We start from the raw sequence: 25,274 nt of genomic DNA on the forward strand, positions 1-25,274 counted from the left end.
ACTTATGAATAATACTGCTTTTTGAGTATTCCTGTTAGGGAGATTTTTCTGACATAAAAATGTTTTTGATGTGTTTTGCTCTGAAAACTGACCTCAATGCTTTCTTGCGTTTTTTCTCCTCTGCTTTCTCTTTTTGAGCTAAAGTCAGAGACTCCGCTTCTGCCAGGTTGTCGACAGCAATGGCAAGAAAAACATTCAGAAGGATAACTAAAGACAACAGGTTAAAGATTTGAACTGCTTTGAACCGGACATCAATGTTGAGATTATACAGCCGCGCATCCAAATCTTTCAAAAAGGATACAGTTTCCGCAGACGAAGAGTATAATGAAGTAGAGGCTGACGAGGATGCCAGGCATGGTCGGACCCCCATGAGCCAAAATACCATCATACATTACTGTATTCCAGTCCTCACCTGTCAGAATCTGATGCACATTATTTAGACTTCAATGTATGCGGCATGATCAAGCAATACTAAAAATATGAACAAATGGGTGGACTAATATAAAAGATTAATTGACAATAAAAAAACAGCATTATTATAATTGATAAACTTTTGAGTATAGTTTTGTCTTGATGGCTTATAGGGATGAAAATCTTTATTCTGTTGGTAAATCAACTGATGACAAAAAAGTTTTGTACCTGGAACACAGTGATGAGAGCCTGAGGAAAGCTGTCGAAGGTACTGCGAGGCTGGGGTTGATTGGGAAAGTTAAACTTTCCTCCAAAGACCTGCATGCCCAACAGGGAGAAGATGACAATAAAGAGGAAGAGGAGGAGGAGCAAGCAGGCGATAGAGCGCACGGAGTTCAGGAGAGAAGCCACCAGATTACTGAGCGATGTCCAGTATCTGGAAAACACAACATTTTTACATTTTTAACCAGTCACTAAGCTTTATTTGGTCCAAAAACATGTCAACATTACAAATCTGTTTTTGTCCACTTTTTCCCCCCCTTTTTTCAGATGTATATACTTTAAAAAAGGTGTGTTAATCTTAAAATAACTGTTTGTACCACACTGACAAAAGAAAATGAAAAAAAAGAAGTTTTCAGATATTGTTTAGTCTTACCTGGTGACCTTGAGCAGGCGCAGCAGCCTTATACAGCGGAGCACTGAGATGCCCATGACTGACATGACGCCCATGTGGACGAGGATGAGCTCCAGGATGCCAATGGACACAACAAAGCAGTCAAAGCGGTTGAAGAGAGACATGAAATAGGGGGGTAAACCCAGAGCATACATCTTCATGAACATCTCCAGGGCAAACATGGACAGAAGAAGCTTGTTGGTGGTCTCTTGGTATGATCGAAGGGTTTAGGGCCAGCAGATGACATCAGAGCAGGAACAAATCAGATGAAAAGGAATGTCATTCATTTTTTTTTGGAGAACTGGTTGTTAACATTCAATAACAATCAAATGTTTCAGAAGTGGTCTGTTTTATGCCATGTTCTGGGTGAAAACTCCATTTTGATTGGCTGCAGGATGTGGATTAAAAACTGATAATCCACACTTAAAAAAAGAAGTTCCGGTCACACAGCCCGAGAGTTTTATATCATTGCGTCACCCTAAATGCCAGAAACTTGGAACATCAGTGGGCATACCTTGTTAAACAGTTTGTTACAACAGAAAAACAGTAAAAAAATAATAATAAAAAAAGTAACTTTACAGTTTCCTTCAACCCGTTGGTGAAATTAATATTTCTGAAGACTGAGATGCAGCAGAAGAGAAAAGGTGAAGAGAATTTAGGAAGAAAATGAGACCCTAGGAGGTGACTACAGAAGAATTGAAAAATTTAGACTTTGGACTTGGACAAAAACTGGGCCTTAAGAAAGTGAAAAGATTCTTGATTTAAAAAAAACTGATTTTTTTTTTTCTGGCTTGAAAGAAAGAAAATCTTGTAAAGAAAGTTTTTCTGTAGCAAAATTATTTTAGTTCAAGCAAACATGTCTTAGTGATGAAAATTTCTTTCTGAAAATAAGATTTTTTTGGCAAAACAGACTTTCTTACCTCACTGCCAGAATTGTTTGCTTATCTAGAGAAAGAATTTCAAATTTTAAGAATTTTTGACTTATTTAGGGAGCCTGTTTTTACAGTGGAGAATCATAAAAGCCATTTTTGTGATGGGACTTTATACCTATAAAGACCCTTTTCTTGGGCCAAATATCTATCATAACAGCTGTATGACATTTTCTTTTTCAAGCCAATCTTTTTTATAAAAATCAGAAAAAATAAATGTTAACGTTTAAACGGACTGTGAAATGTCTGACCTTGCCAGTTGGTCAGTCTCTGGGACTGCTTGTGGTGTTCTGTTGCTATTGCCAGTGTGTTGAGCAAGACGAGAATGATGACCCACCAGTGGAACAACTTGGACTTCACATACACTCTGCATTTCCGCCGCAACCAGCGATTCCACTTACGAGCAAGCTTACTGCAAAAAGCAGAAAGAGTCTTTATTGGTTCTTTATTCCAGTATGCATCAGACACAGACTTGTGTTATGAGAGGAGAACCAGAAAAGTAAACCTGAAACTGCTCCAATGGTCACCTATGGGACACCTGACAATATTACCCGGAGTATTTGTCTTCATGTGCCTCCAGCAGGCTTGCCCAAAAGTTAGAAACAGATCATAGAAAATCTTTATTTATGGAAAACTGACTAGTAGAAGATGATCAGCTGCATGGTGTCCATCTGACCAACACTCCCAGCTTCTGAATTCCCATTTTCCAAAGGCAGCAGACCTGAAAAAACACATGTATGAATGTGACTCATCCTGTTGTAATTTATTGGTTGTGATGAATAAGTTTGAAAGTGAATGCAGGCATCTTTAGTGGTCAGCTTTAGTAAAGGTCCTGATGAGCAGTAACTTCAGATGAGATAAAACAAAGTCAGATCTGTCTTTTGAATTGTTAATCTTGCAGTCCAATTGTACATCCTACAATTGTGGCCATTTGGAAACAGTTATGGCATTCTGAGACAAATCTATTAAACTTGAGAGTCAGTTACCGTGGTTACCTCATCTGAGAAGCCTATGGGTTCTTTGTCTCCCTACAAAAAGTCTGCAGATGTTATCAGAACCACTAGTACTGCATTTATGTTTCTTGTTTGAGACTTTTTATTATCAAAGCTGTTGGTTCTTTTCAGTAACAACAAAATCCATGTGGTTAGAATCACCATCTGCATCTGATGGAGTTGTGTGTGAATAATGCAAACTGTTTCCTTCACGGTGTGGGATTGATGTTCCTCTCTGCACGTGTCCTCATCAAAAAAAATGCAGCAATTCCTTCCTTTTCAGTTTGGATTAGAAAAGTTCCTAAAGGTTTTCTGACATTTTAATCCACAAAATTGATGATCATTAAAAACAAGTTCTATAAAACAATTTTTATAAAAAATGACGATAAAAAGATTTATGGTCATTGGTTTTAAATGGATTTAATTAGTTGACCCCTTTTCGTACACAGCTTTATCACAGAATGTTCTGTTGGTGATGGAGACCATATCCAGACTCATAGAGACTCATGAAGGTATTGGGCCGCTTCTTTTAACAAAGTGCAGCAGGCAACAACAGTCACAGCATTTAGGGATTCTGACTTTGTCTGAAAAGACTGAAATGACTTCATGATCCACCACATGAAACAGGGCCGGTCTTACCCTGTCTGTCGTTATCGTTATCAATGACTTCCGCCTGCGTGATCCAGTCCATATAGCCCTTCAGGTCCTCATCCAGCTGTTGGGTTTCTCTCAGTTTCTGAAACTCTCCTCTGGATTTGGCCTTTTCACGTTCTTTAGTGAATTCCCTGAATAAAAAAAAAAATAATGTTGCTGTCTGATTTGTAATCAAAAAGAAAGTTCCTTTCTATAGCTGACTTTTCTTCATATTGTTTTAATGTTCACTTATCAAAACTGGTCATATTAGAGAATAGATTTTGTCATTAACTCTAATCCTAACAAAATCCTGCCATGATGGGAGACATGTCAGCGTTCAAAGGGTAACTGTGGTGTTCAGAGATAATACGTATAGCCTCATGTTAGACTGGGAAGATTTTTTGTTTTTTTTCGACATCAAGCTCCTCTTACCCACTGAGAACACCAAGAACCAGATTGAGCACAAAAAATGAGCCCACCAGGATGAGAGTGGTGAAAAAGATCCACGGCCATTCCATTCCTATGGCATCATTTACCTGTTAGCGACAAAACACAATGTTTAGACACACAGAGGCCACAGATAAAGGCAGTTCATTCCTACAGAAGCTTTCACACAAATTTAAGGATTACTTAAATGCAGAAAACAAGGATTAAGACTTTTGTCCATTGATTCTTCAGTCAGGCTTGTATCAGTCCTGACTAAAGAATCACTGGAAAAAAATCTTCATTTTTTAAAGTGTCACAAAAGACACTTTCTTTTATTTTGTTTTAGCACAAACCACTTACTCTTTCTTATCCATTTTGAAATTTGGGGACTGGGAAGTTCACGAATGGCAACAAGTGCAAAAAGGGAAGGTATTACGTTTGCCTGATGTTTCTGTTAACCCCTAGGTCCCCACGCTTAACAGAGCTAGGACCCCGGGGCCCTGCACCTTAGGGGACCCATGTACATTTGTGCAGACATAACAACTAACAATTGAGTGTCTGTCTGCAGTGTAGGGTAAAAAAATACCATGTCACACTTGCACACAAATAAAAAATTTAATTGAATTTACTTGCAATAAAAGTCCCTGAAAACAAAGCAACTTACCCAGTACAGGACATCGGTCCACCCTTGTGTGGTGATGCACTGATAGACTGTTAACATGGAAAATCCAAGGTTGTCAAAGTGCGTAATTCCATTGTTGGGCCCTGGCCATCCAGCTCGGCACTCTGTCCCATTAATGAGGCATTTTCGACCGTTCCCTGCCTGAGCACAAGGAGCTGGCTTCTCATTGTCCACTGATGCAATGATGTCTGTGGGCCAGAGAGTCCTGATTTCATGAGATCCGCAGCTGCTGTACCCTTCATTCCTCAAGGTCCAGTCATGTCTTTTATGCTTTCATCCTCCTTTCTGAACTTGGACCCTACATTTTCATGTGGACTGTTTTTTCTACATTGTGAAAAATCTCATAATGCGTAGAAGACAGATTTGGACACACCCTTAGACTAGCGCTACTTTCTGTAGACAGCCTCTTCTGCTCTCAACAGCTATTGGGATAAAGTTTCACCCAATTAAACTTAGGCAGCTATTCAATTCAATTCAATTTTATTTATATAGCCCAAATTCACAACAACAGTCGTCTCGATGGGCTTCGTATCGGTAGTTGAAAAAGTAAAACATTAAATCAAAAGGTTCATGAATACATAGAGTTCAATAGGAAAATACTAAATGGAAATAACAAACAGACTAAACTAAACTGGACATCCCTGCCCTTAGACCCCCCTTCGCAGTAAGGAAAAACTCCTAAAAAACGGATTCCGGAAAAAACCAAGAAACCTCAGGGGTGCCCACATGAAAGAGGGATCCTCCCCCCGGATGGACAGGCGATTTACCAGAACTCCTAGAGAATAATTAACTTATCTAAATCTACAACTACACATTTAAAGTTCAGCAGACGAGCTTTATCAAGATTAGTTGGGGGGACGGCCGGGAGTGCGAGTCGAGCCGGAGACAGTATCCACAGCCAGGTGAAGAAGCAGTAGTAGAGGCGAGCCAGAGACGAGGTACACGGTCAGGTAAAGGAGCACGGATGAGCCAACTGGAATCTGCTGCACGTGTTTTATCTCATTGAAGTCATTATTAATCACACGTTCCTCTAATATACTAAAAATTAGTCAAAAAATTTTTATTTTAAAAATCCGACAGTTCTCTTGAAGCAGGTCAGTTTTGCGGCTGCGGTGAATTCAGGTCAGGCCAAACCTTTTTAGAACTATAAATCGAACTCTGAGGGGATTAGCCTGTAAGGAAAATGGCTAAAAAACACAGTGGTTGTGATAAGATTTCCCCTTTCCCCAATTTTCATATTGTGTACCTGTGCCAACATAGTAACAGGTCTTGTGCATTTTACACTTGAAGAGTTCCAGTCCCATGATGGAGTAAATGGTCACCATGAAGAATACCAGTAAGGTGATGTGAAACAAAGGGAGCATGGATTTCAGGATGGAGTTCATCACAACCTGTAGACCTAAGAGCAAAAGCAGGATCAAATCATAATTCCTGGAAATCCTGTATCAAAGTTTGTTTGTTTGTTTATTCAGCTGCAAAATACAGTTTTTAGTGTTGTAAAAGTATTGTGTCCAAAAACCAGAGCAGGGCCACATTGTTATTTTAAGCCTGTGTGGAGTCGAGTTGATTCAAGTGTAGAGACAGAAACTTCTCAGGTCATATCAAATTAAACCAATAGGCTTTTTCCTATAAACAGGTGTTCCTTAAGTTGGAAAACAACATGTGGAAGTATCTCACATCACAGCAAAAGCAAACTCTAAGATCTTTAACCTTAATTCCAATAGAAAACATTGCAAATGTGAACAGATTTCAGTCACAGAGAAAGTGAAAAAACTGCAGGGTTAGTAAAGAGTTACATTTATCTAAATCAGGGGTCTGCAACCTTTAACAGTAAAAGAGCCAATTGTGTCTGTACCTTATTGATGAAAGTAGGAGCCGCAAAGTCTTATTTTGCCCTTAAGGAAAAATTAATGCTGCTTTGTAACTTTTATATTAAATTTGAACTATATTTTTTGCGATAACAAAAGCAGAAATATGAAGAGAAAATAGCATTTCTCAAAGTGTAAGATTGATTTTTACTCTTCACAAAAGCTTGCATACTTCCTTTCAAAATAAGACTTCCTGTACCAAACAGGATGTTTTTTCCAATGTACTACTGTTGTTAACCTAAACATAAGCATAACTTCATTGGTTCATGATCTGGTAGAAAAAGTAAAGGTTATATATTTTAGCAACTCCCCTCTGGGCAGCTACTTGCCATTGTTGTGCAGCATGAGATAAAATGTACTTCCAACTCGTAAATAAAACGAGCGATCAGAAGTTATACTTAGTAATTTAAATCAAAAGGGTAAAGTAGAGCGAACAAGACTGAACAAGACCTTGTTATGTTGAAACCTTTGCATAGCTTATCTTACAGTACTGTGCATCTCACCCAGAAATGCATAATTGTAACTAATCTGAAATGTACAGAGCCCTCCAAGGTCCAGTGGTTAAAAAAATAAACCTGATACCTAATAAACCGTGCGCGGTTTATCAGATTTTTTATTTTTTTTATCTACTGGCCCCTGGAGGCCTCAGTAAAAATGAATCAGTGCTAATTAAGTAACCCTTACTTAACAGTCCATTTGGACTTTTTGACTCCATGCCTATTCTCCGCCTCTCCATTTTGGATTCTACCTTCTGGACCTCTGGATTTGGACATGCCTCTGATCACAGAAAAATAATTTGGGATATCTGATCCCTTTTTTTTTATTTTCACCCATCCCTGCTCTCATCCACTAGTGTGCGCAACCCCCCAGAACCTGTCAATTTGCCCGCTTCTTGTCTTCTTAGAGCACCCTGATGATTGTTTCCAGCTACCTGAAGCCTATCCAAAGTTATTCAGAGAATTGGGTCTTACCATTTATTTTGTGAGCTTCTTTTCACTCATACATTTACAGCCCTGAGCGTCTTAGGTAAGTGATTGCAATGCAACTGTAACTGATTAGTTCTTATTCATTGAAGGAAGAGCTAAAAGACAGCTTCCTTTCAAAGGTTCCCATCAACTAGATATAGTGGATGAAAACTTTGTGTAGATCAGAAACACTACCTCTCCGTCCGCATAACTGGATGTGTGGCAGAGGGTTTTAGACATTTTCAAGTTAGGAGACTCAAGTAAAACTTCTTTCATTTACAAGTCACCTGAGCATAAGTGAGTTGGAAACCTTTAAAAAAAAAAAATTCAATTTATCATGGAGTCAAGCCCCATGCTCTAGTTCAAACAGCAGTTCAGTGGTGCACCAATAACTTACTGGGGACTCCAGAGACCAGTCTGAGGGGCCGGAGGACTCTAAAAGCCCTCAAAGCTTTCATGTCAAAGCCACCACCTTTTTCTCCAACCGGAGCCTCCACTCCACTAATGTGGTTGATTGCATCCATAGCTACGGTAAACAACCTGAAATGAAACGGAGAACATCTGATTTGTTTGAACAAAGCAGCAATGGGTTTTGATTTCTGAGAACATGCAGCGGGAAAGAAGAGCCTCTCTCCTCAGTATGATGACCTACTGGAGGAGGCAGCTCCAGCACAGAATTGATCCCAATTAGAGATGTAAAGTCTTTGTACAAAAGCCTGAAACCCATGAAGCCCTATCGTTTCTTTTAAAAATAGTGATAGTTTTAAGTCATGTGACATGCATGCTCACAGAGTAGGTAAAACGATCCAATATGACAGCCAAGTCTAACTTTTCTGTTATAGAGCAAAAAAATCTGGTTAGTTTTCTGACAAATTAAACAAGAATTTTAAAAAGTTTTCAACATAAAGATATGAAAAGAAACTTTAGGATGCTTTAAACACAATTTCAATAACTGCAAAACTATATTAATTCTAGTCTCTTTAAATGGTGAAGTCTTGACCTGGACTTTTATGATATTTACATATCATCTAGTAGAAAAACCCACCCCTTACACAGCCCATAAAACTAAATCAGTTTTTTTTGTACTTTTGGTTAGAATGAGTCAGTAATTTTGATCAAAACTTAGGCTAAACCATTTTAGTAAGGAAAATAGCTCCAAGTCGGAGTAGTTTGCTGCTGTAATCTAGGTTGTGAATGTAACCTCCCACTTGAGAATGCGCAAGATGCCAGTGATGGCCTAGAAAAATCTATTTAGACATGTTTTATATTTTAAAAAATCATTATGATAAAGATGTTTTTTTAATAAGTAGGAAAATATGAAATTATTCTATATTTATTAATCAGATGTGGGACTCTGTTTTTTCCCTATAATGAATTAAATGATGGTATTAAAAAAATGTCCACAAATGTTTTATGCACATCACAGAAGCGCCCTTTAACATGTTCTGAATGTGCATTTTTGATTGTGTTTATTTAAACGAGCTTAACTTGAAACTCATCTTTCAACTTTCCACCAGCCTGTCAAAGCACACCAACAGGTCTACTCACCCAACAGAAACACAGACAAAGTCCAGAATGTTCCAGCAGTTTCGTAAGTATGCGTCTGCGTGGAATAAGAATCCATAAGCTATGATCTTCAGGAAGCACTCTATGGAGAAGATGATGAGGAAGATGTACTCTAGGCTTTCCTGCAGGACAGAAGTTTGAATAAAAAAGTCACTTTTTCACCAAAATGTATAAATGTTTTTTATGATTATAAGCAAAGTGTCACCACCAGACACTAGATTTTCTTTTTGTCTTATTGACAGAATAGAATAGAATAGAATAGAAAAGAATAGAATAGAATAGGTCTTTAATAATCCCTGAGGAAAGCTAAAAATGGCTATCTGCTCACACTCATAAAACACATACACATATTAAAAGCAATAACGAGGAACAAAAGATTTCTTCAGTCTTTCTGTGGAGCAGCGCTGGGACGGCAGTCTGTTGCTGAATGTACTCCCAGGGCTCCAGACTAACTTTTTTCACTAGGAGCACAGTGGCCCCTAACTGAAAATTTTAGGGGCACAACCAGAAAATTTAGGGGCGCACACCGTAAATCAACATGCTAACCAAATCTACTCATTTCCACTGTATTACTAATAAATACTTTAATAATAGACGCAGAAATTACAATGTGCTGTTTCAAATTCAGTGTCACATTTTATTCTGCACTTTTGAAGATGCAACAAGAAGGTAAACTGACAGCACCATCGCTGTCATGACAGTACAAATAGTAAAGAAAACGGATGGAAATTTATCTTTGTGACACCAAATAGGTGCAGCCAAGATGCACAATAAGCGTGTTTGAGATCACAAAAATATCGCGAGAAAGGGGTGGGAGCAAGGGGCAAACCTACCCGGACACAGCTGGAAACTGAACTGACTGAAAGCTGCCCTACAGACTACAAAACAATGCATTATGGGACATGTGTCCTGATGGTTTTTGTAGTGGAGTGATTAATTAAAATAATTTAAAATACCAATTTATTAAAAAAGGCAACATCCATCACAAAACCTTAAAATAATCATAAAATATATAATAACACAGATCATACTAAGGGGGAGAAGAATATTAAAACTAAATTGAATGTTAAGGACAACTCAAATTTCCTGTTCTCTTTCAGTCTTGCTGCAGATTCGCTTTCATCTCACAGCCCCCCCGCCTGGTCTCCCCAATGATCCACGCGAGGTGCCGGTTCATCTCAAACATGTCTATCGTTGCATTTTCCCCACGTATTTTCAGTGAGTCTAAAACTAATGTTGTTTTTGCTCGAGCGTGTTAAAAGTTCAAGCCCCGTTAGCTGTCACGCATGTACGCGTGGGACATTTATTCTCCTCAGCTGACCCGACTCCCGCGGGAGCGGTGTGCTGCCGTAACGGCCGTGCATAAACCCTTTGATGCGCCGCCGTAACCGTAACCAAAACCTAAACCTTCCTCCGGGTCTGTGCGGCCCAGAGAAAAGTTCAGCACGGACTGCATGTATTTAAAAAAATTACGAGCGAATAAATACGTTCTAAAGCAGGGGTCGGGAACCTTTTTGGCCAAGAGAGCCATAAATGCCACATATTTTGAAATGTAATTTCGAAAGAGCCATACAATAATGTAGTGTCCCTTCCCCACACTGAGGCACGGAGACTTAACCTCTTTTAAAGTTCTTTATTCCGATTACTGCAGACCGCAACAAACAACGTTCAATTAATTCAGCAGCTCCTGAATCTCTCCCGCCGACACGAGACGAGAGCGCTTCTCCCAACTTTATTTTCCCCTGCTCCCGCTGCAGCCCTCCCATTTCCCTTATTCGGCCCATAGCTGAACCCCATTGGTCCAAACTACCTAACAACAGGCTGAGCGACAGAACTGAGAGCCAATCAGATCTCTGCTTGACGCGTTCAATGAACTCCAGAACTTTTAACGCGGCCCAACAGCCATCCAACTCAGTCCGCGACAATATGTTTAAAACTAAATATATAAATGAATGTGTGCATTTGATGTAATTTCAACATTTTTAAAGTACAATAAGTCTGTGGATTCTTTTTTAGTAACATTGTTATGCTGTTGCTAATAAATGATGAGTATTTCTCGTGGTAGTTCTGATGGTCTAGTCTGGTTGATACGTGGTGAGTTTCTGCTTCGTTCAGGCGTTGAGACTTTAAACGTCATCATAGGTATGAATGTTCTGTAGATGTGAGAAAGACTGCTCACATGCAGACATGGAGCCAAACACACACTCACACGCTGCAGTGAGTGACGGGCAGCGGGTTCTACGTTTTTACAATCCCTGTGCGATATACCTGCTGCCTGTCCCCACAACACCCCCCCCCCCCCCCCCCTCTGCTTTCTCCCTCACACATCCCGTCCCCGCATCTGCGCGCTCCCGTCTCTGAGAAAGAGCACGGCAATTCACAGGTTTCCAGCTGGTACAAACTCTGTGAAATAATAGATAATAGTAACTGATAGCACTGGCGCAGATTTCTCTCTCTAAGCACTGCTACTACTGCGCGCCTCTGGCATCGCATCGCGCCCGAGAAGGACTGGTCTAATGAAATAAAAGTATAATTAAAGAGTTGTCTGCGAGCCACATGTGACCATCAAAAGAGCCATATATGGCTCGCGAGCCATAGGTACCCCTGTTCTAAAGGAAAGTAAGGAACTCCTTAATGTGGTCCGGGGAGGGGGCTGTCAGGTGTCCTGCTTTCAAGCCCGGTCATTGCCACGCCCCCAAGAGTCATATACCCCACTGTGATTGGTTGCTTTGTCAGCTCAGCGCACGACAATGAAAAAGTGTCATTCATACAAACTGGCGGGCTGCAGTAACATTAAACCTTCATATTAAGGCGGGGAACGCAAAATATCATCTTGGGGGCCGCAAATAGCCCGCGGGCCGCGAGTTTGAGACCCCTGCTGTACACTCTGGCACTGGTACACTAGCCGCAGGTCAGAAGAACGAATCAATAGTTCACTTGCTCATAGCTCAGACGCGCATATCAGGTTGTGATACTTGTCTCAGTTTCCTTCCCACAGATGTTAACGCGCACTCGATTATCTCTAGGCCCCTCCCCCTCCACGCATTTTAGCCACTTACAGTGGCTTTCCCTATTCTTCTCACACGCAGTGGCCGCCTCACAGACAGGTATCACGCGAGAGTGTACGTGCTCGCGTTTCATGAGTATGTGCGCGAGTGTGTGTGTCTGCCTGCGTCCGTGTGGACTTGCGTCTCATTGATTATTTCATTGATCATTGACGTGCCCCTTCCACGTTTAATGTATAAAAAATACGAAGGGTGGGGGAGGCAAATTTACTGGTCGCGCATGTGCGACTGGATGTAAAATTCAGTCGCACACTCTCAAATTTTGGTCGCAAAATGCGACCAATTGCTCGCAGTCTGGAGCCCTGACTCCTCCTGTTGGTGAAGGCCTCATGTAGGGGATGTGAGGGATTCCTCATGATGGCCCCTAACCTGCTCAGAGTTTTCTGTTCTGCCACCTCCTCCATAAGATCCAGCTTCAGTCCCACCACAGAGCTCGCCCTCTTGATGATCTTGTTGAGCCTGCAGATGTTCTTCTTGCTGGTATTGCACCAGCACTCAGCAGCATAGAGGAAAGCACTTTCCACCACTGTTTGATAAAACATGTGGAGCAATTTTGTGCAGATGCTAAAGGAGCGCAGCCTCCGGAAAAAGTACAGCCTGGACTGGGTCTTCTTGTAAAGCTGGTCCGTGTTGGTAGTCCAATCCAGCTTGTGGTCCACCACAACCCCAGGTACTTGTGAGTCTGTACCATCTCCAAACTTTTTCCCTCTATGTGCACGGGCTGAGGTGTTTGGGTTTTCCTTCTGAAATCCAGAACCATCTCCTTGGTCTTCTGGATGTTCAGCTGCAGCTGATTCTCCCCGCACCAGGCCACAAAATCTTCCACCAGCTGCCTGTACTCCCTCTCCTCTTCTCCTTTGATGTATGCCACAATAGCTGTATCGTCCGAGAACTTCTGCATGTGGCAGGCTGTGGTGCCCCTACACTGCAGCTGAGGTTACTGGAGACAGATCTGCCCATGTGGACATATTGATGCATCTTTTTGTTTATTTGCCAAACTACCTTCTTTTTTCAGCTTTGTATTCCCCAAATCAGGGCTTTCAAACTCATTTTGGTTCAGGGGCCACATTCAACCCATCTGATCTCATGTGGGCCGGTGTAGGTACCACAACCATTTTCGGCCTGAAATAACCATTTGGGGTCCTTTCGACTGAGGATGACGTCGTGATAGAATGTCCGTTGGTACAATGAAGTTTCAGATAGTGATTGATCTGGACAAATTACAATACTACCATGGAAGAAGATATTATGTGGTCCATTGTAAACAAACAGAGCTCCGACACAGAGCGAGATCATCTTCTAAACGTGCTTTTATCATTGTTATGATTATTAAGTGCATTTGTAGCCAAACGGACTGCCTTCCGGACCCTTCTCTGGACCGAACACTATAACAAACCATCTTCCCTGCCTGCGAACACGAAGCTACGAGACTCCTGTTGCTCTGATCAGAGACACGGTTCGCTTGTGTGGAGCAGCAGGTTCATTAAAAAAGCCACAGATCTGTTTACAAAGTGGGTTGTGGCAAAATCTCTTCATTAACATTACAAAGAATAATGTCAGACACAACTTCTGAGAGAAAATAATTTTATATTACAAAAGGAAATGTGAAATGAAAATATGTAGAGCCCGAGCAGATCTGGACGCTATGTAGTTTTTCCAAGTGGGGCTACCGAAGTGTGACATCATCCTCAGTCGAAAAGACCCTGAACGGTTATTGCATTACGGGAATAGTCATGGTACCTACACCGGACCAGTAACATAATAGCAAAATAAATCAGCTTTGTTTTTTTTTTGGTTTTTTACTCAGTTGAAAAAAATGCCTCAGCCAACATGGTAGACTAATCACTTATGATTCATTCATTCGTTCACAGAAGCCAATGAATCTCAAATAAAATCCTTTTCACTTTTAAACAAAATCGTTGGTTTGTTCAATTTTATGCAGGCTGAATATTTTACATCTGACACTGAAGCAGTCCCGATAGTAAACTCAAGAAGAGGCTACACAAAAAAAAAATGAAACACCTGCCTAAAATGTAAATATGCAAATCAATGAAAAATTGAACTAAATCAAACTTGAAACATTTGTGAACATAAGAAGAATTTGGAGTTAACCTCCATTTCTCTCCTGAAACTTCACCCGGCTGTCACTATCCGGATTCAGATCCATTCTAGGTTGATTGAGTTTGTATTTTGAAAATGTGTGCTTGCGTGTGCTTCTTTACCCTAAAAATAGATCTTTGTTAAAAAAAAAAAAAAAACTAACGAACCCCCCCCCTCAATAAAAAAAAACACTCCCCCATTTCAGAGCTGATTGCATCACTAAGCATCACACCACCAATGACGTAATTGATACATCAGTTTAAAAATGTTGATGTCGTATGATGTCATATGACTTCAAATGAAAACATTTCATGTCAAATGATGTCATATGATGTAACATAATCTGTCATGATGTAGTGTTAAAAGTTTATAAATAGGAGCAAAAACTTTAGATTGTGATCCATTGTTGCACGCAGGTTTGGTCTATCGCAAAGAACAGAGTTTAAGTTTAAGAAGTGCCTTCGTTTACAAAGAACATTTGCTGTCAAACTGTTGTTAGAAACCTCAATAAATCATACCATGGAAACATCAAGACGCCGTCCTGTCCGAAAAACCCAAAAGAATTTTCAACTCAGCAATTTGGAATTGGTTGTGGAGAATGAGTCCACTTTTGAATTTTGGTTTGATTCTACCAGTCCTAAAAAACTAGCCACTTTCATGGACTGGGATGACATTGACGAAGACAATGATTACTCTCCCCCTTCTGATGATGAGGAGGAATTTCCTGAGACTCCAGAAACTCCTCACTATGATTATTCTCCCCTTTATAAAAGTGAGGATGAAGAATTTCCCGAGACGCTAGAAACTCCAGAACCAAAAAGACAGCAGGATTGGGAAAACGCCAAGCCTAAAACCTGCCCGCAAAACCAAACTTTAGGGTTAAAACCCTTAAGTTTTGCTCCACCCGTCTCCTTTCGCCCAGCTGCATTCTTTCCTGTGAAGCGGGTGTCTGTCCCTGAAAAAACTCAGCCTAAAGAAATCAAACCTTTGGGAAAGGGAAAACAAAGCGCAACTGCTTTGGATGAGCCGACTTCAACCTCTGAGTCGACCTCAGTGGAGAACGCAGAAGAACTTCAAGTAGAGAACACTATGAAAAGTGAAGTAGAGCGTCTGAAGGAGCTTCTCCAGCAGAAAGATCAGAAGCTGGCGGACGCTGCACTGAAAGCTGATCACTTTAAAGAACAGATGAGCCACAAGACAGAACTTTTAGCAAAAGCTGAAACCTCTTTGAGCCACCTGACAGAAACACAAAAACAGCTGGCTAAAGAAAGAGAAGAAAACACCTCCCTCAAGCAAGAAATGGCTGAACTAAGAAAAGCTCATGAGGAGGATAAGGCCGCAACTGAAAAGAAAATTTTGGAATCGCTCTCCAATAATGAGAAGCCCATGGAACAGTTAAGAGAAACCATCACAGAGAAAGAGACCATCATGAGCAAATTTGAAAAGGTCTCCAGGACAAGGATTGTAAAACTACTAGGTCAGATTGACGACCTAAAAATGGAGCAACGGAAGAAAGATTACATGCTGGCGGAAGCTGCTGGGAAAGCTGAACACCTTGAAGAACAGAAGAACCAAGAAAGACAGCAATGGCAGGAAGAAAAGTCCTCTGTCTTACAAGAAATCACTCAGCTAAAGACAGCTCTGAAGGACAAGGAGACTGAGGTGACCAAATCTAAAAAAGTCTACAAGAAAAAGAATGTCCAACTACTCCGTCAGATGCACGACCTAAAAGTGCAGCATGAGCAGGAACAGTTGGACTTCACCAGCAAATTGGAAATGGAGAAAAAGCATCTTGTAAAGGACCATCAGCTGGCATTAACAAAAGTACAAAATCAGCTGGCTGAAGAAAGAGAACGCTGGCTGGGTGAATACGTCTCCCTCAAGCAAGAAATGTTTGAATTAAGAATAACTCATGAGGAGGAAAAGGCCGCAATAAAAAAATCGAATGCGGACTCAAGCGGTGAGATCTTCAAGCTACAATATCACATTGAGGACCTAAAACGGAGGCACGAGGAGAAATTTAAGATCATTATGGACAATTTTGAAAAGGAGAGAATGCATCTTAAAGAAGACCATAATATGAGGATGAATTCACAAATGGAGATGACGAATGAAGAAATACAAAGATGTGAGGACGAAAAAGACTCCCTGCTGAAAGAAATGGATAAATTGGAAAGAAATTGTGAGAAGCATAAGGCAGCATGTTACCGAGCTCAAAAGAAAATTTCGGAATTGCTTTCCACTGGCGAAATGGAAAAATTAAAAAGAACCATCAGAGAAAAAGATGCGATCACAGACATTTTGAAGAAAAAGCTGGAGAAAAGTGACCAACGGCTTGAGACAATAACGGAGGCCGCTTTCAGGATTGAAACCAACCTCAACAGGGAAATACAGCTGTTGAAAGAAAAGATTGAACAAGAGAGGATCAAAACCAATCAAGCCAAACTCAGCTTTGACCTGGAGGTAAAGGAGTCAACCAAGTTAAGAGCTGCTTTGGTCCAGAAAGAACTGGAAGGCCAGCAGCAGCTGGAAGAAGAAAGACAACAGCTGGAAGAAGAAAGACAACAGCTGGAAGAAGAAAAGTCCACCCTTTCACAACAAATCGCTCACCTAAAGAAAGTTGTCAAGAAGAAAAAGACCATCATCAGAAAAACTCAGGAGGATTTCCAGGTCCAAATTCATCAACTACAGCAGCAGGTGGATGAGCTGAAAGAGAAGACTCCAAAGAAAAGTGTTGGTCGGAGGTTCCTGAACCTGTTTAGAAGGTCTAGAAAAAAAGACTAAGTGGAACCCCGACCACAGTCCTGCACCCCCCCCCCCCCCCAACACAACAACCCTGGGGCGGCCGTGGTGCAGGGGGAGGGCGGTCGAACCCTAATCGTAAAATTGCAGGTTCAATTCCCGCCCTGAATGCCCTTGTGTCAAAGTGTCCTTGGGCAAGACACTGAACTCCACCTTGCCTCTGGTGGAAGGTTGGCACCAGTGTTCAGCAGTGGAGCTGCCACCAGTGTGTGAATGTGTGTGTGTGTATGTGTGTGTGAAAGGGTCAGTGACTGTAAAGCGCTTTGGGCCTTCGAAAAGGTACAAAAGCGCTTTATACGTATACGCCATTGACCTCACACACACCAAGCCCTCACACACACCAAGCCCCCACATGCCAAGCCACCCCCTCCCCCCACACCCACACATTTAGGCTTTAATTCTTTAACAGATTAGATGGAGTTATGACCGTCCAAGAACGGCCAAACTGTAGGAAAAGCTCCAGTGTTAAAGAGTTAAAAATTTATGTATTATTGTGTGGGTAAAAACTACTGTGGCTTTTTCTCTTTTTAATTCTAAATGTGTATCTTGTAAATGTGTATCTTCTCGTCTATTTTTTATTTTATTGTTTTAAAAGTAACTTCCCACGACACCCATTTTACGTCTTAGCTAGGTTTTCTTTAACTACTTCGGTTTTATTTTACTTTTTATCTGAGTTTTTTATTTTGTTTGATTATAAAAAAATATTTTATTTTAGTGACAGCACAGTTATATTTTTCTCGTAGGTTAGGCAATTGTGTTGTTCCCCCCCTGCCCCCCTTTTATTTTAAACAGGGTTTTCTCCAGGTGCTCTGGTTTTTCCCTCTGCCAAAAAAAAAACTCAACACACTAGTCCCCTTATATTTAGAATAAAGCAATAAATAAAATGGAATAAAATAAATAAATAGCAAATAAAAGCCTTTTTTAACTACAGGGTTTTCTCCAGGTGCTCTGGTTTCTCCCTCTGTCCAAAAAAAACCCAAATTCTAGTCCCGTAATACTTAGAATAAAAAAATAAATAAAATGAAATTAAAAAAATAGCAAAAGTATTATGTATCTTAAAAGTAAAATTAGAAAGTAATAAAACAAACCAAAAAAATTCCCCCTCCTTGAATTGCCACCTTATCGCGGTGGAGGGGTTTGCGTGCCCCAGAAAATCCCCATTTGATAGCCCCTGCCTGGGCCTATTGATGCCAGGGGATGGGCCAGACGAAGAGCAATTCACACAAAGAACAATGAAGTGAGACATTATCAAGGTTGAAGTTTACTCTGTCTAAAGAGTTCCCAAAGCCTTACTCTAAAACAGGAGTGGGCAATTCTGGTCCTCAAGGGCCACTGTCCTGCAGGCTTTAGAAATGTTTCAACACACCTGATTTTAATTAATAATCATCATCCCCACATCAACTAGGTCTGCATAACTCTGTTGATGGCAGTCGTGTTTGTCATGGTTGTGTTAAAACAAGGAAACACCAAAAACCTGCAGGGACACTGGCCCTTGAGGACTGGAATTGCCCACCCCTGCTCTAAAACAAAGCCCCAATGAGCCTCATTCACAGTTGTCCTTACAGGTGGAAACATTCTGTCTGCAGGTAAAAATGGGCAAATCTGTCAAATAAGTCCTGGCCTGAAACTGCAAACAGAACCCATAGTAAAAACACTTCCAAAGCAAACGGTCAGGAATGAGATTTGTCACTTTTGTCGATGGTTGCTTCACTTTGAAATTTTCTAAAGAAATGAGTCAGAGTTAGAACAGTTTTATCACTAAATGTGCCAAAGAAGTAAAACTCTTTGCTGTGCGTTTCCTAAACACATACGTGCGGTGGCCCAGAAGGGTCACAACACTACACAAAATAACATACTACAATTCGTCACAACACCAAACAATTAACTCACAACACGAAACAATAACTCACCACATAAGAACTCAAAACACAACACAATACCTCAAAACACAAGAACTCACAACACTAAACAATTAACTCACGACACGAATCCATAACTCACAACACAACACAATAATTCACAACACAACAAATCATCTTTTACTTGTTCTTTTTTTCTCAGTGTTTGTCTGGTCTTCCACCCATCCTCAACATTTTTTGTTTTTTGTGTGCCTCAGTAATATCATTTAATCCATAAGCTATGATCTTCAGGAAGCACTCTATGGAGAAGATGATGAGGAAGATGTACTCTAGGCTTTCCTGCAGGACAGAAGTTTGAATTAAAAAAGTTGCTTTTTCACAAAAATGTATAAATGATTTCTATGATTATTAGCAAAGTGTCACCACCAGACACTAGATTTTCTTTTTATCTTATTGACAGAATAGAATAGAACAGAATAGGTTTTTAATAATCCCTGAGGAAAGTTAAAAATGGCTATCTGCTCACACTCATAAAACACATACACATATTAAAAACAATAAAAATTATAAAAAAATAGATAGAGACTAAAAAGATTAATAGATAAAAAGATTAATAATTTAAAATTAGTGGGTAAGAAAATGAAATAAAAATAAATAAATAAAAACAAGAATTTGCTTCTAAGGTTCCCTGCCAGAGACTTGTATTGCCTGATGGCACGAGGAACAGAAGATTTCTTCAGTCTTTCTGTGGAGCAGCGCTGGGACAGCAGTCTGTTGCTGAATGTACTCCTCCTGTTGGTGAAGGTCTCATGTAGGGGATGTGAGGGATTCCTCATGGTGGCCCCTAACCTGCTCAGAGTTTTCTGTTCTGCCACCTCCTCCACAAGATCCAGCTTCAGTCCCACCACAAATCTCGCCCTCTTGATGATCTTGTTGAGCCTGCAGATGTTCTTCTTGCTGGTATTGCACCAGCACTCAGCAGCATAGAGGAAAGCACTTTCCACCACTGTTTGATAAAACATGTGGAGCAGTTTTGTGCAGATGTTAAAGGAGCGCAGCCTCCGGAAAAAGTACAGCCTGGACTGGGTCTTCTTGTAAAGCTGGTCCGTGTTGGTAGTCCAATCCAGCTTGTGGTCCACCACAACCCCAGCTACTTTTAAGTCTGTACCATCTCCAAACTTTTTCCCTCTATGTCCACGGGCTGAGGTGTTCAGGCTTTCCTTCTGAAATCCAGAACCATCTCCTTGGTCTTCTGGATGTTCAGCTGCAGCTGAGTCTCCCCGCACCAGGCCACAAAGTCCTCCACCAGCCGCCTGTACTCCCTCTCCTCTTCTCCTTTGATGTATGCCACAATAGCTGTATCGTCCGAGAACTTCTGCATGTGGCAGGCTGTGGTGCCCCTACACTGCAGCTGAGGGTACTGGAGACAGATCCGCCCATGAGGACATATTGATGCATCTTTTTGTTTATTTGCCAAACTACCTTCTTTTTTCAGCTTTGTATTCCCCAAATTAGGGCTTTCAAACTCATTTTGGTTCAGGGGCCACATTCAACCCATCTGATCTCATGTGGGCCGGTGTAGGTACCACAACCATTTTCGGCCTGAAATAACCGTTCGGGGTCCTTTCGACTGAGGATGACGTCAATCATGTGATAGAATGTATGAGGTGCCGTGTAGGACATTATTCAGAATTAGCATTCATAAACACATGTGAAATCTCTCACACACACTAGTGAAATGCTTGTATACATACAACTGAAAATGTATTCATTCACATACACATGTGAAATCTCTCACATACACATGTGAAATGCTCTGACACACACTACGGAAAATGCTCTCACACACACTACTGAAAATGCTCTCACACACACTACTGAAAATGGTCTCACACACACTACTGAAAATGCTCTCACACACACTACTGAAAATGTTCTCACATACACATGTCAAATGCTCTCACACACACTACTGAAAATGCTCTCACACACACTACTGAAAATGCTCTCACACACACTACTGAAAATGCTCTCACACACACTACTGAAAATGCTCTCACACACACTACTGAAAATGCTCTCACATACACATGTGAAAATGCTCTCACATACACATGTGAAAATCCTCTCACATACACATGTGAAAATGCTCTCACACACACTATCCAAAATGCTCTCACATACACATGTGAAAATTTCAATAGAAACGGAAGGCATTTCAGTAGAAACAACGTTTTTTTTTTTACTTTATTGTTAGAAACGAAGTTGGTCGACTGAATGCATTTCAGTGGAAATGAACCTGTGTCCGAATTCCTGCCCTGATCCCTAACTACTAAAACCCTATATAGTGCAGAACTATATATAGTTCTCTGAATTTAAAAGCAATTCAGACACCCGTGCTCAGTACTTTTTTCTTTTGGGTGTTGTTCATAACGCGCTTGACACGGAAACAAAGTGGCGCATTACCGCCACCACCTGGTCTGGAGGCGAACTACTCCTATTTAACGCGGAGAATGACACTTATTTGTCAGAGTAAAAACATAATAAATATGAACATTTTACAAAGACTATTTATGAATCTGCTGTGTTCTGATCATGGAAAACTTGACTGATTTATAAATAATTAAATTACAAACACTTTGGTGTTGATTTAATGTATTTGTTCATAAATAAACCCCCAAGTTATTTTTTCATGCCAATATTTATTTTGTTTTTGTGCCGCTGAACGATTAACGGGCTCTTGCAAGAAGGCATTTTTTTCTGTAGTTTTCTTACACCTTACTGAAAATGGCTTTGAAAATGAATCTGTCCGTGTTCCTGGCAATAATTCAACCGTTTTTCGTGAGATCAAACTGAAAACGAGCAGATATGCAGCATCACAGGACGGCAAGGACAAGCAGACATCTCAGAAGATTTCCTCTGGATGCCCTGACCAGACAGAATAACTTGTGAGTTAAACTTAAAGCTTTTTTTTTAGTTAAACCTAAACTTTAACTTAAACTTTGTTACTAATCATGCTCAAGGTTACACAGTCTGCTGGGTAAGAGTTTAACATTCTTTTTCAAGTGAGTTGTGTAGTCCAATTACATGAAACACTTGTGAGTTCAAAGTTTAGAATTTTTTATTCAGAGTCAAACCATATCACTTGTTTTAAACAAAAACAAAACAAAAACTTTCATTTTTAAAAGTTTAAATGAAAATCCAAAAACCCAGCCAAATAAAAACCACGAGATTTTCCAGAATTAATAAATACTTCATAATCTAAAATGTAAGACATCAAAATAAATAGAAACATTAAAAAAATGTGATTTAATTTCCTCAATGAAATAATTAATGTTGCATTTTCCAGGGTCTTCCACGTCTCTACTGCTTTACCAACACAAAGGTGTCTGTCCTGGCCCTTTACGCTGACGGTCAGTCCGACAAAAGACTGGATTTTCGGTTGACCCGCAGGACCATCGAGCATCTGGGTCGATGGTCTTGAAGCATCAGCTTCGGGTTCCTCACACTCTGGGGGGTCACAGGAGACTGACGTCCTGGTGTTTCTTTTCTGGCTGGCGTGTGGCACATCTTACAGTGTGGTAGCCAGAGTCTTTGACATGACACGGTCCACCGTGAGCGATGTTGTCCACAGGACGGCAGACCGCATCCTCCAGCTGATGAGCAGGGTCACCCAGCTTCCCAGTGGGAATGAACTACCATAAGTCGCCTCTGGATTTTAGCAGCTCGCTTGGTCTTTCTCCTTCCAAAGGGTCACAAGGAGCATTGATGGCTGCCACATAAGAATAAAGGCCCTAAAAGAAAATGCAGCTTGTTATTTTAACAGGAAGCTTTTTTATTCCATTAAAATGCATGCTGTATGTGACTCTAATGCCAAATTTATAGATATTTTTGTTGGGAATCCAGGATCAATCCATGATTCACGGGTTCTACGTAAAAGCCCAATTTATGTAAATCAAACAAACCCACCTGAAGGATCCTTTTGGGTGATGGTGGGTATCCCTGCATTGCACATCCCATCATGCTGCTGACACCCTACAGGGAACCCATGAGGAATGAATGCCATTGAGGCAGTTACAACCAGAACCACTCCAGAACACGCTCTGTTGTGAAGAGAGCATTTGGCATGATAAAGATGAGGAGGAGAGCAATATTTCTGGGGGCACTGGAAGTAAAACCAACCTTTGCAATGAAAATCATTGCCTGCAGTTTAATTCTGCACATTCTGTGCATCAGCAAAGGCGACTGCTTAGCCACAGATGTTGAGCCACAGCAGGACAACACCAGGAACATGCAGGACGAGCAGAGTCACGTCTGTCTGCAAGGACAAATCTTTGCTTTCCTTTCAGCTCCAACTGTGACACACATGACTCTAGAAGACCAGGATTATTGTTAACATGTATAAAAATAAATATTAACATATAAAACGAAATTCTAAATATGTACATCTGATATTTATATGAAAATCCTTTTAAGATTGTTAAAAATAACTCAGATTTAAATAATACATGTAAATTATTCATTTTTGTTCATACATTTATTAAACAAATTGGAAAAACAATGGCTGCATTACATTTTAGAACAATAATTTCAACTCAAGTAAACTTAACAGACACTCCTGTCGCTGTTCCTCCCTTCTAGCCCTTTCCTCCTCTCTCTTCTGGGTCTTTAACATAAACCTTTAACCCAGTACGACAACGATTAACCGTTTATTAAAATGAAGTCAAATCTGATCATATGTCTCTACCCATCTGGCACGAGCTAGCTTGAAAACAAACAGGCTATCTTTCTCTATCCGCAAATGGATCGGATTTTCCTCATCCTCGTCTGTCCCTACATATATGAACACATTTAAAACATGTGTTAATAACTTGTGACTACGGTTAGAAGTCACTGCTTTTTGATGTAATATCTAGCGTTTGTTTTTAGCCTTCGGCGCTAATTCGCGTTAGCGTTAGCTTTAGCATTACTGATATTGATGAGCTTCAAAACAATCTAGGTTGTTGATTGATGAATATAACATATTAAACACATCATCTTAAGTATTTACAAATATATTTTACAACAGATACTGGATATTTTTTAATATACTTACACGTTTCGGTGGTTTTCCTTGCGCAACCGGCTGCCATTTTCGAATGATTCAGACGAATGATTATCTCGCGATAATCAGCCAACTTCCGTTTCTACTGAAATGCCTTCCGTTTCTGTCGAAAATTTCAGTAGTGTATGTGAGAGCATTTTGGATAGTGTATGTGAGAGCATTTTCACATGTGTATGTGAGAGGATTTTCACATGTGTATGTGAGAGGATTTTCACATGTGTATGTGAGAGCATTTTCACATGTGTATGTGAGAGCATTTTCAGTAGTGTGTGTGAGAGCATTTTCAGTAGTGTGTGTGAGAGCATTTTCAGTAGTGTATGTGAGAGGATTTTCACATGTGTATGTGAGAGCATTTTCACATGTGTATGTGAGAGCATTTTCAGTAGTGTGTGTGAGAGCATTTTCAGTAGTGTATGTGAGAAGATTTTCAGTAGTGTATGTGAGAGGATTTTCACATGTGTATGTGAGAGCATTTTCACATGTGTATGTGAGAGCATTTTCAGTAGTGTGTGTAAGAGCATTTTCACATGTGTATGTGAGAGCATTTTCACATGTGTATGTGAGAGCATTTTCAGTAGTGTGTGTAAGAGCATTTTCACATGTGTATGTGAGAGCATTTTCACATGTGTATGTGAGAAATTTCACATGTGTATGTGAGAGATTTCACATGTGTATGTGAGAGATTTCACATGTGTATGTGAATGAATACATTTTCAGTTGTATGTATACAAGCATTTCACTAGTGTGTGTGAGAGATTTCATATGTGTTTGTGAATGCTAATTCTGAATTATGTCCTACACGGCACCTCATAAGAATGTCCGTTGGTACAATGAAGTTTCAGATAGTGATTGATCTGGACAAATTACAATACTACCATGGAAGAATATATTATATGTTGCTCTGATCAGAGACACGGTTCGCTTGTGTGGAGCAGCAGGTTCATTAAAAAAGCCACAGATCTGTTTACAAAGTGGGTTGTGGCAAAATCTCTTCATTAACATTACAAAGAATAATGTCAGACACAACTTCTGAGAGAAAATAACTTTATATTACAAAAGGAAATGTGAAATGAAAATATGTAGAGCCCGAGCAGATCTGGACGCTATGTAGTTTGTCCAAGTGGGGCTACCGAAGTCTGACATCATCCTCAGTCGAAAAGACCCTGAACAGTTATTGCATTACGGGAATAGTCATGGTA

At 40.3% G+C, this 25,274-nt stretch overlaps 2 protein-coding genes across 2 annotated transcripts in view; one reads left to right on the forward strand and one right to left on the reverse strand.

Moving 5' to 3' along the window:
- LOC101160313 (dihydropyridine-sensitive L-type skeletal muscle calcium channel subunit alpha-1-like) overlaps positions 1-9,281 on the reverse strand; it is a 29,975-nt gene extending 20,694 nt beyond the window's left edge. The window contains exons 1-12 of the mRNA XM_011475232.2: positions 9,128-9,281; positions 7,977-8,119; positions 5,993-6,145; positions 4,729-4,934; positions 4,071-4,174; positions 3,645-3,790; positions 2,653-2,734; positions 2,265-2,425; positions 1,067-1,292; positions 640-847; positions 302-422; positions 93-207 (exon numbers count right to left, since the gene is read on the reverse strand). Of these exons, the coding sequence (XP_011473534.1) occupies positions 93-207; positions 302-422; positions 640-847; positions 1,067-1,292; positions 2,265-2,425; positions 2,653-2,734; positions 3,645-3,790; positions 4,071-4,174; positions 4,729-4,934; positions 5,993-6,145; positions 7,977-8,103 (1,649 nt within the window). The 5' untranslated portion in view covers positions 8,104-8,119; positions 9,128-9,281. The remainder of the gene's footprint in view (positions 1-92; positions 208-301; positions 423-639; positions 848-1,066; positions 1,293-2,264; positions 2,426-2,652; positions 2,735-3,644; positions 3,791-4,070; positions 4,175-4,728; positions 4,935-5,992; positions 6,146-7,976; positions 8,120-9,127) is intronic.
- Positions 9,282-13,901: 4,620 nt separating this feature from the next.
- LOC105354121 (golgin subfamily A member 6-like protein 22) lies at positions 13,902-17,094 on the forward strand. The gene has a single exon (XM_011475285.3). The coding sequence runs from the start codon at positions 14,830-14,832 to the stop codon at positions 17,092-17,094; it is 2,265 nt and encodes a 754-aa protein (XP_011473587.2). The 5' UTR covers positions 13,902-14,829.
- Positions 17,095-25,274: the final 8,180 nt, after the last annotated feature.

This window comes from Oryzias latipes, chromosome 5, assembly GCF_002234675.1.
Source record: "Oryzias latipes chromosome 5, ASM223467v1".
In the NCBI taxonomy this organism is placed as follows: Eukaryota; Metazoa; Chordata; class Actinopteri; order Beloniformes; family Adrianichthyidae; genus Oryzias; species Oryzias latipes.

Bases quoted from the DNA above. Each gene is read 5' to 3' on its own strand.
- LOC105354121 (XM_011475285.3), top strand. From the start codon at position 14,830: ATGGAAACATCAAGACGCCGTCCTGTCCGAAAAACCCAAAAGAATTTT.